Source organism: Lycorma delicatula, chromosome 10, assembly GCF_047948215.1.
Source record: "Lycorma delicatula isolate Av1 chromosome 10, ASM4794821v1, whole genome shotgun sequence".
Taxonomy (NCBI): domain Eukaryota; kingdom Metazoa; phylum Arthropoda; class Insecta; order Hemiptera; family Fulgoridae; genus Lycorma; species Lycorma delicatula.
This window is the reverse complement of record NC_134464.1, coordinates 95,737,254-95,753,523: the sequence shown is the minus strand read 5'-3', so window position 1 is coordinate 95,753,523 and position 16,270 is coordinate 95,737,254. Positions and strand designations below refer to the sequence as shown.

General features: G+C 30.2%; 1 protein-coding gene and 1 pseudogene across 1 annotated transcript in view; one reads left to right on the top strand and one right to left on the bottom strand.

Annotated features, from left to right (window-relative positions):
* LOC142331025 (inositol-tetrakisphosphate 1-kinase-like) overlaps window positions 1–14,301 on the bottom strand; it is a 118,923-nt gene extending 104,622 nt beyond the window's left edge. Inside the window, exon 1 of the mRNA XM_075376606.1 lies at window positions 13,773–14,301. Coding sequence (XP_075232721.1) covers window positions 13,773–13,885 — 113 coding nt within the window. The 5' untranslated portion in view covers window positions 13,886–14,301. The remainder of the gene's footprint in view (window positions 1–13,772) is intronic.
* Window positions 14,302–14,665: 364 nt separating this feature from the next.
* Window positions 14,666–15,709, top strand: LOC142330925 (V-type proton ATPase subunit d pseudogene; annotated as a pseudogene).
* Window positions 15,710–16,270: the final 561 nt, after the last annotated feature.

The window sequence follows — 16,270 nt, the reverse complement described above, 5'->3', positions numbered from 1 at the left end:
CACATTCAGTGGTCCATCTTTGTTATTTCTACTACATTTCATTACTTTTCTTTTGTTCTTGTTTATTTTCACGAGATAGTTCTTGCATAGGACTTCATCTATGCCGTTCATTGTTTCTTCTAAATCCTTTTTACTCTCGACTAGAATTACTATATCATCAGCAAATCGTAGCATCTTTATCTTTTCACCTTGTACTGTTACTCCGAATCTAAATTGTTCTTTAACATCATTAATTATGTGAAAATGCACCACATAATTTCTGTCACATTTTCTTGGAAAAAAAAAACAGCTGTAGTTTTCAATTGCTTTCAGCTGCGCAGTACTCAGAGGACTGAGTGATGTTGATATGGCCGTTTAAGTCACTGTGACTCACGCCCCTAACAACTACTGAAAGAGCTGCTGCCCTCTTTCAGGAATCATTCCTTAGTCTGGCTCTCAACAAATACCTCTCCGATATGGTTGCACCTTCGGTCCAGCTACTCTGTATCCCTGAGCACTCAAGCCCCCTCACCAACGGCAAGGTCTCATGATTCATAGAGGAGGTTGTACAATTATATCGTACAACATATAAAAGTATTATAATAAAAATAGCTTTTTTTACATTAGGTGAATCGGTTCCGTGAATATAAATAATTAAAAATCACAGAACTTTTCATATCTGATGACAATGTCTGTTGGGACAAAGTACACAGATGATATAGTCAGTCAATTTCACTTTAAACGTATATAAAAATAAAAAATAATTTTTTTTTTACTTTCTCCGGTTGTTTGCTTGTTATTTACAGACTGGATAAGCCGATTTGGATAAAATTTGCCATGATAATATCAGAAAATAGGAAAATTATATAATTTAAGTTTGGTTGCAATCGGACAAGGATACGCACGTTGTAGCTTCAATTTTTAAAATTTTACACAAAGGGTAGGTAAATTTTTCCGTATAATTTAATGCCCCTCAAGTAACTCAAGATATTTCCGAATAGTAATTGGTATTATTCAAATCCCCATAAAGGGATTACGGCAGAAAATATTTTTTTGTAACGTACTTTTAAATCACAAATGTTTTAAAATATATATTTCAATTAAAATCTTTTTGTTACTAAGCTGCAGGAGTGTTTGCGTAGTTAAACTAGATCGATGGAAATCCCAGGTTTTAAATTATCTTTCATTCGTCTATTACGGTTCAGTCTTGTATGAGAAAAATTAAATAAATACCAGACAACTTTCTGGGATTCTTTAATTAAAAAAATAACAATTTATAGAAGCCTAGAAAATATGATTTCTTTTAAACGTTTTAAATTCACTTCCTTTAGAGGGGACAATTCCTGCAGCCGTAGAATCTTTAACTAGTAAAATTTATTATTATAATTCTGCAAATACGATCGAGTATAAAAATTAACAACGTAATAATATTTCACATGTTTTATTTTACGTGTTTGTTTTTGTAATTGTTATTATTGAAGGACACAACTTATACCGCGGTGAAAATATATAAATTTAAAATTATTTCTAGCGTTATGTAAACAATTACAATTTTAATATTTAAACAGATGTATAAATTTGTGTTTGTTTGTTGTGCTGCATTATATAAATGAATAACATGTCCTAATGCTGTTATCCTTGTGTTACAAACATAAATTAATATTAATATAAAATAAAAATTACTTTTAACAACTAAACTGAGTCTTTTTAAGTAGATATAATTAAAATATTATCTATTTTTTTTTTTTTTACAATTGTATTCTTTAAAATTTTTTTCGTTTTGTTTTATAATTATGGTGACGTAGTAGAGTTGAGGTTATTCACTTATTTGGTTGACTTTTTTTTGCTGGTATTCATATAATAACATTAAACACTATTTATATGCAAACTATTTTTTTTTTTGTCTTCAGTCATTTGACTGGTTTGATGCAGCTCTCCAAGATTCCCTATCTAGTGCTAGTCGTTTCATTTCAGTATACCCTCTACATCCTACATCCCTAACAACTTGTTTTACATATTCCAAACGTGGCCTGCCTACACAATTTTTTCCTTCTACCTGTCCTTCCAATATTAAAGCGACTATTCCAGGATGCCTTAGTATGTGGCCTATAAGTCTGTCTCTTCTTTTAACTATATTTTTCCAAATGCTTCTTTCTTCATCTATTTGCCGCAATACCTCTTCATTTGTCACTTTATCCACCCGTCTGATTTTTAACATTCTCCTATAGCACCGCATTACAAAAGCTTCTAATCTTTTCTTCTCATATACTCCGATCGTCCAAGTTTCACTTCCATATAAAGCGACACTCCAAACATACACTTTCAAAAATCTTTTCCTGACATTTAAATTAATTTTTGATGTAAACAAATTATATTTCTTACTGAAGGCTCGTTTCGCTTGTGCAATTCGGCATTTTATATCGCTCCTGCTTCGTCCATCTTTAGTAATTCTACTTCCCAAATAACAAAATTCTTCTACCTCCATAATCTTTTCTCCTCCTATTTTCACATTCAGTGGTCCATCTTTCAAACTTTTTTAATTAACTTAAATTTATTTTTTTATTTAAATAAATATAATATGAATAATGTAATTTTTGATATGAATTATAGTTTGAAAGTTCCCAAATTTAAAGGAATTAAACCGCCTAATAAGTTTACTAATTTCTAACTACCGTTCCAAAAAGTAGCGATCGATTCTTAAGAATGATAATTATGTTATGCCCCGCTAATTAAAATCAAATGACATATGAAGCTGTTTCCAGCTACCAGCTACATGATTGTAGCTGTTTCCAGCTACATGATTTAAAACTAAAATGTTAACTTTCAAAAACTGTAAAACTAGTCTAACCTTGAATTTCTAAACTCTATCAAAAAATACATCATTCTTGTAAATAAACATGCTGATCATTATTTTTTTTTTTTAATTGATTTTTCTTTCAATGAAACAAACAAAAAAAAACACACACACACACACACGTCTGTAACTAAAGTAATGAGACTAGTTTTTTTTGGCAGCCAAAGTGGCAACACTGTAAAGTTACAAGTAAACATACGTTTATATGAACAGCTGATTTATATTAGGCATTAATATTTTTAGTCTACGTGAGACGTAGACGTCACAAACTTTTCGTGAAACGAGTTTTTGTTGTGCGTTACAAAAACGAACGATATAATTATAAGCGATGTTGTGTAATCAAGTTTTGTGTTAAACTCGGTGAGAATGCTATTGAACCTTTTCAAAATTGAAAAGGGCGTAATGAGATGACGCTTTATCACAAGCCCGACTTTTTACGTGGTTTAAAGCATTTTCAGATGGCTGGGAATCGGTTGGGGATGATCTATGCTCTGGAAGAACAATAACGTCAATAACTGATGACAATGTTGAGCGAATCAGAGACTTGATATGGTACGACGTGATTAACTGTCAGAATGATTGCAGAACAACTAATTTGAACCGTACCACAATCCATCAAATTTTGACAAACAAATTGGATATGAAAAGATTTTCTGCAAAATTGGTCCCGAGAAACCTCACTGTTGAACAAAAAAAACAACAGGGTGGATGGAAGTGTGCCACAATCTTCTAGGGTGAATGAAACCGATTCTGATTTTCTAAAAAATGTTATACGTGTGATTAATCTTGGATATTTGGGTACGACCCAGAAACAAAATGCTAGAGAAATGAATGGCACCTTCAAACTCACCACGTCCCAAAAAAGCAAAAATTAACAAATCAAAACCACATTAATTTCTTTCTTCGATAGTAATGGCGTTGTCTATAAGTTTTTGCCTACAGGACAGACTGTAAATCAATATGTTTACCGAGAATTCTTGAAAGGCTATGGAAAAGAGTTGCCAAAGACAACTGGATACTGCATCATGATAGTGCACCTTATCACACTGCACTATCAATTAATGAGTTTTTGGTAAAGAAAAACATTCCTGTAATTCCTCAACCACCTTATTCACCTGACTTGAGTCCCTGCGACTTATTCCTGTTTCCAACTTAAAAAAAACACATCGAAGGACACCATTTTGGAACAGTAGAAAACATTAAAAAAAATTTCACCGACCGTCGAAGGATATTCCAGTTTCTGAGTCCTACCACTGCTATGAAGAGTGGGAAAACCGTTTCAAGTGTTGTGTGACTTCCCAAAGAGAACTATTTTGAAGGTGGTAGAGTCCATGTATAATTTGATTGTAAATAAAAAGTTTTTCTGAACCAGTCTCATTACTTTATTTACAGATCTCATGTGTGTATGTGTATGTATATATTTTTTTTTCTTCTTCAGTCATTATTGAGTATATATATATATATATATATATATATATATATATATATATATAAATTTTACTTTTAATTAAAGTAAGCAATTAATCCAAAAATAACATACCATATTGTTGAATGACTGATAACAAATCAATGTAAAAAACCTGTTCTCAATAACGTAAAATAATATTAGAGAAAAAAAAGTTAATCTATTGCTTTGAATGATATCCAAAAATTTCACAGCTCTGCAACTTAAAAATAGATAATTAATTAAACAACAACGTGAAATATATACATATGTATAGAAACAGCCCAAAGAAAAATATATACTTTTGAACTTGACGATACATCAGGCTGTCATGGCTCAACAGAAATAACTCATTCAATATATGACATTAGGTAAATAAAACACTTCATTTTATGAAAGATATCATCAAAGCAACAGAAGTGATAGATATAAAAATGGCATTTTAATTAATATAAATGTCAAATCATACAGAAAATAATAGGATCAATCCATACCAAACTCACCCGATACAAAACTAAACTGTAGCTAGTGAAATTTATTTATTTTTTATCGTAAGTCTTACTAAATTTAAAAAGTTGGGTTTTTTTTTATTTTTAGGATGTTTGTATTTTTTTGAGCAGCCATTTTTTATAAGCATGTTGGCCAATTTTATAATTTTTTTAAATCTGTGGAAACTTCCTTGTCTTTAAAGATAAGTTAAAAAAAAAATCACATTTATAAATTTAAAACGTACCATATTTTATGACCAAAGAATATTATGGTCTATTCTAAAGGAAATTGCTCTTAAAACTAAATGAAAATTTAATTTATAAAAACACAAAAACTCAATTTTGGAACCGAATATTTTTGAGGAAAAAGAGACTCATCTTCAAGATTTTATGGGCAAATCTGGGATCTGGGGGTCACTTTTTCAAATCTGGGCCTTACTTTTTAGAAGCTTCTATACATTCTAATTTGCATAAAATTGGCTACATTCAACATGAAATAACTCAAAAGTAAAACACAGCAAAAATCTCAAATTTTTTCATATTTACTTGATTATTTATTCTCAAAATAGTGATGTACGTCTGTTCTGTCCAGGAAAAGGTTTTGTACCTGAAATTTTACACGATGATTCTGTTGGCATGAAGGAAGAAATAACTTTCAAACAATGACTTAGTACTACAGAGCTCAATTCATTACAAAGATCACATCGTGTAATGGATGTAAAGAAGATAATTTATTTTGGTGATGGTTCAAGTAGCCATTATAAAAATTAAAAAAAAAGATGAAAGATGTTGTCAATAATTACCAGTGCCTCAGCGACTTTAATGTTCAAGCCGATCAAAAATGACAGAGTAGTAGCATCTCGGCTTTCCATCTGGAGGTCCCAGGTTCAAGTTCTGGTCAGACATGGCATTTTTCATATGCTTAAACATTTCCGTTTTCATACTCCCTTGAACAAGCTTCAAGCTTATGTGGAAAATTAATTCATCAAGCTATATATAAATGGAATTTTTTTGCTTCTTTTCATGAAAAAATGCATGTAATAAAGAGTCTGTGACTACATCATGTTTGTAAGTCAAACAGTGGCTAAATTCTAATAGCAGAAGACATGTACAAGTTTTGTTGTGACAATATGTCAGAGATGACTTTTCTTTACATCTCAAAGAACAGGAAAAGCAACCGGCTTGAAATCGGAGAAGAGATATGATACGCCTAAGAAAATTCCACAGATAAAATCTTTCATAGATTTATTTAAGTCTACAATTTTCAGAGCGATTACAGCATTTCATGATTTATTCCCAACTGTGACACATTTTCATTTCAAACAATTAAGTCATTGTCTGCATTTAAGATGGTAGATGGTATTGGAAAATTAGAGAATACAATTAAGGAAAACAATGACTTGCTATTACACCTTTTTCATCCACATGGTCCCAGAACTTCAGATGAAAAAAGGTGGGTACCAGTTAGTATGGTATTAAGAAAATTAATATAAATTGAGCCTAGAGTCCAAAGTTGCAGGGACTACTGGCCATAAATTCATCATCAGTGATAAATTGTTCAAAAAAACAACAGTTATTGAATTTTGTTATATCTTAAAATAGCCACAAAAAAGTATTAATTTTGAGTTTGTATTTATAGTAAAAAAAACTTTACTAGGTAGTGTGATTTTCAACTTGTTAATAATCAAAATATTTGCTAATAAATAAATTTTGGGGATACAATGTAAATGCTAAATCATTATATTTTAAAATGTATACTGGTCTTATATTAGCTGTCTCGGAGATTAAATTTTAATTACATATTACTATACATAAAAAGTTAGTTTTGTAAAGATTTGAGATTTTTGAGATGTGAACATTGATTTTGTTGTTTTTTTAATTAAATTTATTATTTAATACAATGTATTATAAACATTGGATTCCTCGTATAACAACTTTTGGTATTAATCTTGTAGGCGATCTACCTCTGTAGTCCATTAGTTAGTTCTTAGATGGTGCCACTGAAACACTATATTGAAATAACAAAATAAATACAAAAAAGAATGAATAAATGGACTAACATAAGAATAAATGAAATTATCTTTATTTAATTAATACCAAAATTATATTTAACCAATTCACCAACCTTCACTTGCTAGTTAAGATTAGTGAGCAAAGCGAGGGTAGGTTAAGTTTGGTTAGATTATATTTATAACTAGCAGACCCGGCAATCCTTTGCTATTGAACATCTTTGTAAGTAAGTATATTTGAGTATATATACAGATTAAATGAACACAACTGAAAGTTTGATAAAACGTTAACAAAATGAACATTACGGAACTTCACAAAAATTTAACCTTTCCCTTTTACCCTTTCCATTCCCTCTTTCCTTTTTCCCATTTTCATTTTTACCATACTCCCTTTCCCTTTCCCCAATTTTCTCCTTTCCCTTATAACATATATAATACATATAACAGCATATAGCATGAGCGAGGTTAATTTATTCTTAAATTAGTCCATTTATTCATTCCTTTTAGTATTTATTTTCTTATTTCAATGTAGGATATTAGTGGCGCCACCTAAGAACTAACTACAGAGGTTGATCACTATTTTTTTTTCTTTTTCCTATTTAGCCTCTGGGAATTACCATTCAGATATTACTGAGGATATTACCATTACCAGATATTCAGATATTACCATTCAGAGGACGATATGTATGAGTGTAAATGAAGTGTAGCCTTGTACAGTCTCAGATCGACCATACTTGAAATGTGTGGTTAATTGAAACCCAACCTCCAAAGAACACTAGTATCAACGATCTAGTATTCAAATCCGTAGAAAAGTAACTGCCTTTACTGGGACTTGAACACTGGAACTCTCAACTTCCAAATCAGCTGAAATGGGAAGACGCGTTCACCACTAGACCAACCCGGTGGGTTAGAGGTTAATCACCTACTACATTAATACCTAACTTTTTTATCAATTTGAACAAATTATTTTTTACTATAAGAAAACTTCAATAAAAAAATTAATTATATGGTTTCCTACAACAATTATTTTTATAAACAAGAAAGTCAAATGAAAAATTAACAATGAACAATGTTCAACGCTTTCTACTTAATTGCATTAAAAAAATTTTTTTTTAAATCAAAATCAGTCAAAATTATATTTATTTCATGATAATAGGTGAATAACTTTCAGAAAACACATGAAACTCATTTTGTATACAGATTGCAATATTCTGTGCATTTTATTTTTTTAATAGCAAATAAAATAAAAACAAACTTTTTTGACAGCTTTTTTCCAATTAAGTTTAAATAATATTAAGAAAGTATATTTAATAGCTATAGGGCTGGTTTCATCAACCTACTGCTACCAACAGCTGTTACATAAAACCTAAGAATTCGCTAAGTCTCCTTGGTTGAAAGTTTGGGTCACCTGTCAGTCCCTTTTTTACTAAGAATTACGCATAAACAAGTCATGATTGTTGCATTTACACGGTAAAAATCTACAGTGGACTACTACTAAATTTGTTTATTTTTCATAAAAAAAAAGCTAACGATAATAAATACTAGTTCATAATTTATGTTGGAAAACAATACCTTGTTTAAAAGGCAAATTCAAAACCAGTTTTTCTCAAAAATAAAACAAACAATGTATTATATTAGTAATAGTTATTAGCTATAATTAAATGCTTACTTACTGGTAATATAATGAAAAACAGTCATAAAATGTAATGAAACATTATCAAATAGATTTGTAAAAATTATATAGGAGCTCTATATAAAAGGATATAACTGCTTCTGATCTTGTATTTATATATAGAACTATTAAATTTTTTAGCCTCTCAGACCATTAGATACTGCTTCAGAAGATGAGATAAAATGATAATTTTGTAGCATGCGAAAATGCTATGCCTGATTTGGACTTGAACCCAGGACCTCCTGATAAAAGCAGAGACACTACCACTGACGCCACGGGGACCGGCTGTGTTTACATATAGCAATGCATATGGTGTACCTATGTTTATCCTCTTACTTCTTTTTGCAACACCAATCTAATGAGTTCAAGTTTTTATATGAGTTGTTTGTAATGAGACCATCCCCTATAGCACAATGAACACAGTATTTTATTATGTTCTTTCATGAGTTTTGAATAGCATATGTGAAATTTCTGCCATTAGCCTATATAGAAATCAGAATAATAACTAAATTTGAGTTTACACACCTGTAAGTTTTTTTATGTTTGGAAAATTGAAGATGATTTATCAGATTACACCTCAAACCCCCTACATGAATCATGAAACCTTGCCGATGGTGAGGGAGCTTGAGTGCGCAGTGATACAGAGTAGCTGGACCAAAGGTGCAACCATATCGGAGTGGTATCTGTTGAGAGCCAGACTAAGTAATTACTCCTGAAATAGAGCAGTAGCTCTTTCAGTAATTGTTAAGGGCATACGTCAGGAAGACTTAAATGGCCATATCAACATCACTCACTCTTCTGAGTACTGTGCAGCTGAAGACAATGGAAAACTGCAGCTGTTTTTCTTCCAAGAAAATGTAGCTCTCTGCATTTTCATGTAACAGAAGCGCATTCCTTGGTAAAATATTCCGGAGGTAAACTAATACGCCGTTCAGATCATAAGGTGGGGACTGCTAAGAAAGAATCACAAAAATAATTAAAAAATAACATTCTACAAGTCAGAGGTCTAAAAAAGACTGGTAGGTTAAAAAATTTAAAGAGGGAATTGGGTAGGTTAAATGTAGATGAAGTAGTAATTAGCAAGGTTCAGTGGGAAGAGAAAACAACTTTTGGTCAGGTGATTTTAGAATAATTAACTTAACATCAAATAAAGGGTAGTGTAGGTTTTGTAATGAAGAAGAAAATAGGGAAGAGAGAAGAGTATTTCAAAAAGCTTAACTTTTTTTTTGAATCATTGTAATCAAGATAAAATCAAAACCTAAGCTGACAACAATTATTAACATCTATATGCCTACAAGTGCCCATGATGATGACGAAGTTGCAAGCATCAGAAGAGGCAAGGAAGAAGATGTGAATGAATATGGGCTGGGCAAAAGAAATGAAAGACGGGACCGACTTATTGAGTTTTGCACAAAATATAATTTAATAATTGCCAACACCCAGTTTAAAAATCATAATAGAAGAATATACACATGGAAAAAGCCAGGCGATACTGTGAGGTATCAGATAGATTATACCACAGTTAAACAAAGATTTAGAAATCAACTCGTCGACTGCAAGGCATATCCAGGAGCAGACATTGATAGCAACCATAATTTAGTGATGAAATGTAGATTGGGGTTTAAAAACATGAAGGTGTCACATAAATCGGTGGAATTTAGAGAAGCTTGAGGAAGAAGAAGAAAAGATGTTTGAGGAGGACAATGCAAGAGGTCTGAGTTAAAAAGATAAAGTAGAAAATATAGAAGAAGAATGGGAGAATGTTAAAAAGGAAATTCTTAAATCAGCAGAAGCGAACTTAGGCGGAACAAAGAGAACTGGTAGAAAACCTTGGATTTCAGAGGATATGCAGCTGATGGATGAGAGTAGAAAGTATAAGAATGCTAATGATGAGGAAGGTAAAAGGACCTATCGACAATTAAGAAATGCTATACACAGGAAGTGCAAATTAGCAAAGGAAGAGTTGATTAAAGAAAAGTGTTCAGAAAAATGATCATTAGTAAAACAAACAGAGCATAAAGGAAAGTTAAGGAGAATTTTGTGGTAAATAAGTTAAAATCCAATAATGTGTTAAATAAAGATGGTACACCGACTTATAATATGAAAGAAAAGGTCGATAGGTGGATGGAATATATTGAAGAGTTATACAGAGGAAATGAATCAGAAACTGGTGTTATAGAAGAAGAGGAAGTAGAAATGGATGAATAGAGAGATACAATACTAAGATCTGAATTTATTAGAGAATTAAGGAATTTAAATGGGAGAAAGGCTCCTGGAATATATAGAAATTAAACAAAATGCTGTATAATATTTATGAGAAAGGGTAAGTTACATCAGACTCCAAAAAGAGTGTTATTGACAATAACAATCTTTTTGAAGTCTTTTAAGTTTTTTGAAGCAGCAGTAGATAATAAATGTGGGGAATACAGAACAATTACCTTAACTACTCTTGCATCAAAAATTTTAACTAAAATTCTGTACAGAAGAATTGAGAGGAGAGTGGAAGTGTTAAGAGAAAACCAATTTGGTTTCAGGAAAAGTTTACGGACAAGGGAAGCAATTTTAGCACTCAGATTAATAGTAGAAGAAAGATTAAAAAAAAACAAACCAACATACATGACATTTATAGACTTAGAAAAGGCATTTGATAACATAGACTGGAATAAAATTTTCAGCATTTAAAAAAATGTAGGATTCAAGTATAGAGATAGAAAAACAATTGCTAAAATTTACAGGAACCAAACTGCAACAGTTTGGTTAATAATCAAAGAGTGTAAGAAAGAAGCAGTAATAAAAAAGAGAGTCGGATAAGGATGTTAATTACTTTTTAATCTTTACACAGAACTAGCAGTTAATGATGTTAAAGAACAGTTTAGATCTAGAGTAACTGTGCAAGGTGAAAAGATAAAGATGCTACGATTTGCTGATGTTATATTAATTCTAGCTGAGTAGAAAAGATTGAAAATTAACAATGAATGGCACGGATGAAGTCCTACAAAAGCACTACCGCATGAAAATAAACAAGAACAAAATGAGAGTAATGAAATGTAATAGAAATAACGAAGATGGACCACTGAATGTAAAAATAGGAAGAAAAAAGTTATGGAGGTAGAAGAATTTGTTGTTTGGGAAGTAGAATTACTAAAGATGGATGAAGCAGGGGTGATATATAAAATGCCAAATAGCACAGGCGAAACGAGCTTTCAGTCAAATACAATTTACTTATATCAAAAATTAATTTAAACATCAGGAAAACATTTTTGTTCTCAAGTATATGTTTCGAGCGTAGCTTTATGTAGAAGTGAAACTTGTACGATCAGAGTACCTGAGAAGAAAAGATTAGAAGATTTTGAAATGTGATGCTAAAGGAGAATGTTAAAAATCAGATGGGTGGATAAAGTGACAAATGAAGAGGTGTTGCGCCAAATTGATGAAGAAAGAAGCTTCTGAAAAAATATAGCTAAAAGAAGAGACAGACTTATAGGCACATCTTAAGGCATCCTGGAACAGTCGCTTTGATATTGGAGGGAAAGGTAGATGGGAAAAAGATGCAGACAACATTTGGAATACGTAAAACAAGCTGTTAGGGATGTGTAGGATGAAGGCGGTATACCAAAATGAAATGATTGGCACTAGATGGGAATTTTTTTTTGTTTAACCTCCAGCTCTGCAGTTAAGCATTTTTTTCTGCAGAGGATGAGATGAATGTTTTGTGGCGTGTGTGAAAAATGCCATGCCTGACCGGGATTCAAACCCAGGACCTCCAGCTGAAAGGTCGAGACGCTACCACTCGCACCACAGAAGCTGGCATCATATAGGGAATCTTGGAAAGCTCCATCAAATCAGTCAAATGACTGACAAAAAAAAAAAAAAAAAATCTCAAGCAGTAAATTTTTGTAGTTTATTTTCAAAGAAGATAATTTTTAGTTTTAATTTTTGAAAGTATTAATGTTTATATTAGGGATTTTTTTCTTTTACTGTTTGATGTATTTAATAATAGAGATAAATTAAAATGTTTGTCAATATTTTTCTGCAGCACTGTAAACACTGCTTTGTGATATCAATTTTAATAAAATTAAAAATTTTTATCAATTTTTTTCATAGTAGAACAAAAAGTCTGTATTAGTAATATTTTAAGCAATATTTGAACTCTACAACTGTTACATAACTTTGTAATAACATTTTTTTTATTTTACAATTTATTTTATTGTATTACATAAACTGATCAGTAATGCATTAATTTTAGAAATAGCTTTTTTGTATTAATGAAACAGATTTTGTATGTGGTAAAACAGTTGAACTGTAAAACAAACTATCATATGTTAACCATGTATTTATACCAAAATAAAAACAGTACATCAGTAATTAGCAAAAAAATACACTGACTAATGAGTTAGTAGCATTATTATTAATACTACTACTTATTGGTGAGAAAACTTACAATTAATAAAATATATACTCACAAAATGATAATTTTCTTACTAATCTCAAAATACAAAAAATTCCAAAATTAAATTTTATTATAAAAAAAAAATCATAATTTTAGTTAAAATAAATATTCTGCAGTTATTTCATGGCTGAAAGACTGACAACTAAACTTTACAATATGAAAAATGTAATTCATTTTTCCAAAATTAATCAATTTATTTACAGTATTAGAATTAAATATTCAGAAACACAACTGAAATCTTTATAATCTATAAAATTAAACACATTTTCAGAATTTAACTTTTTTATAGATTAAAATTTTTTTAAATTAACAATTACCCCAGCAAAAATAATTAAGTATGAATAATTTAATTTAGTCACATAGAATATGATGATATAACACAATTTGGTAATTATATAGTGTAATTCATATTGCTAAGACTACTTCATTTAACACAACTAAATAAATCCATATCCTTACTAAATTAATCTATTTGGTATCCTTTGTTGGTTGCAGGTTGCTGCAACACAATATGATAATTAGGATAGTAAATTCAACAACCCTTCTTTTTTAAAGTTTCAAACAGGATTTTGAGTTTATTTTATATATTTCTACCATTATTATTAGCCCATTGTTTTTAGATTCACAAGATAAAATAAAAATTATCAATCAGAGCTGTTTAAAGAGTAAAAAATTAGTTAATTACTTTCAACAAAACATTACACAATATTTCCTACAAAAATATCAAAAGCAGGTAGATACAAAGATATAGGTATTTTTAAATGAACACGACAGAAATAATTATTAGTTTTTCTTAAGAACAACTAACGTTAAATTACGCAAATTAAAAAACTGAATAAAAATATATTTACAACCAGTATGTTACAATTCTCTTACCTGCAAACAGTTGAAAAATCAGTCCAATTCAGCTTCTGACTTTTCTTTTCAGACATCCAATAACCTATCACTTTAGTTTGCTGTTCGAAATTATCACCGTCGGACATCGACATGTTTCATGGAATGTATGGTATTTATAAACAAAACTAGAACAAGGTTATGCAAAATACGTTTCAGGATGCCCTAGAATAATAACTACTATAATAATTACCTATCAAAGTTTATCATCAAATACATATCTTGACATGTTGTAAACATAATATATTCCTTTAACTGTAAAAAATTCTTCATAATTCAACTTAAAAATAACACGCATACACAACCTACATTAATAATACAAAAAAACTACCGCAGTAAGAATTAACCGTTGTAAGTAATGTTTGTGATTACACTTTAAGCTGTTAATACAACAATAACACCACCTCAGATCACATCACATGTTTTTGGACGGTTGTCAAACGAATGTGTAATGTTTACGTTCACGTAACAGAGCATGACGAGTACTGCAACGAAAACAGTTGAGCTAACACAGCTGACGACCAATTGATTCATTTAAACCAGTGTTTCACCATACGATAATTTTTCTGTTGAATTTCCCTACATTAACACTTTATCTAAAATAACTATTTTTCAGTAACTTAAAGAAATTTTAAAGATGATTTACCCTTAAACAGTGTGTTAATAGTTATATGGATAAGATAAAATATCATATTAATTTAGAATCAATTTCTTAAACAAAAACTTACTTTTTAAATTAACAAATTTATGAAATTTCATAATTTGGCGGGAATTATAACAATTACGTAATAACTATTTCTTGCTTAATAATTCTCCATTGTTGGTTTATGACAAAGTAATGTGGAACATAATGTTAATGAACGCAAAAAAAAAAAATGTTTTCAAGCTGTCATTTTAATATCGACGGTGGATTTCTTGAAGCAATCGTAAGAGGATTTAAAGGCGGAATATTAACGCACAATGATTATCTTAACCTTGTTCAATGTGAAACTTTAGAAGACTTAAAATTACACTTACAAGGAACCGATTATGGCACATTTTTAGCGAATGAAGTGAATCCAATCTCTGTTAATGTTATCGATGATAAATTAAGAGAACAATTCGTCATTGAATTTAAGTATATAAGAAATAATGCTGTTAAACCTTTGTCAACTTTCCTAGATTTCATTATGCAAAGTTACATGATCGATAATGTAATTTTATTAATAAGCGGTACACTTCATCAACGTCCAATAACTGAATTAATACCGAAGTGTCATCCTTTAGGAAATTTTGAACAAATGGAGGCTATACATGTAGCTTCAACACCAGCAGAACTTTACAACGCTGTACTTATTGATACGCAGTTAGCACCGTATTTTCTTGACTGCATCAGCGAATACGATTTAAACGAAATGAATATTGAAATAATTCGTAATACTTTATATAAACACTATCTTGAAACATTTTATAGATACTGTATGGAACTGGGTGGAAATACGGCGGAACAAATGTCAGAAATATTAGCGTTTGAAGCTGATCGGCGAGCATTTACCATAACAATAAATTCGTTCGGTACTGGGTTATCAAAAGAAAACAGAGCTGACTTGTATCCACGTTGCGGCTATTTACATCCTGATGGTTTAAAATTATTGTCACAAAGTACAACTTACGATGAAGTAAAAGCTGCAGCCGAATTTTATGGAATATATAAATACATATTTGAAGATGTTGTAGAGAGTAAGACATTAGAAGATAAATTTTTTGAATATGAAGTTACTTTAAATGTAAATTCATTTCTTCAGCAATTTCATTTTGGTGTTTTCTACTCTTATCTAAAACTAAAAGAACAAGAATGCCGTAATCTTGTTTGGATTGCCGAGTGCATATATCAAAAACAAAGATCTAAAATAGATCATTTTATACCAATCTTCACTTAATTATTAAAATGGAAGTATTATTTATCGGTAAATTAATATCTTTTTTTAATAAAAATATAATTTATAAAATTGTTTGCTTAAATATCAGTCGCTAAAACAAAAATGCCAATAATATTTTTTTTTAATATCAATAGAAGATTGTAATAAGTTTGAAAATAAATTACAATTGACTTTATGATTATTTTATTATTCAATATTTAATCCATGATTTTGATTAAATGATTGCTTGTTCTCTTTATTGTAACTAGCACTATAGCAATTTTCAGTTCTGTAACTGTTCAGTATTTTCTTTTGCTATTAATTTTATTCAGATTTTTAATACATTATGTTAAATTGTCTGTATGTTATGTTATTTTTTTTGTAGTAACATTATATGCAACAATCACTAGTTTTAAAGTAAATAATACACAAGATGAAAGAGTTTAAATTAAAAAAATAACTACGTGATAATTTATTGCTCCAGGGTTTCTGTTTTGACCCATAAATTCTACATCGGTTTAAGTAGACATGCATTCAATGAACTATGTATATATTGTTCTTTGTCACTGTTTACAATTTCTC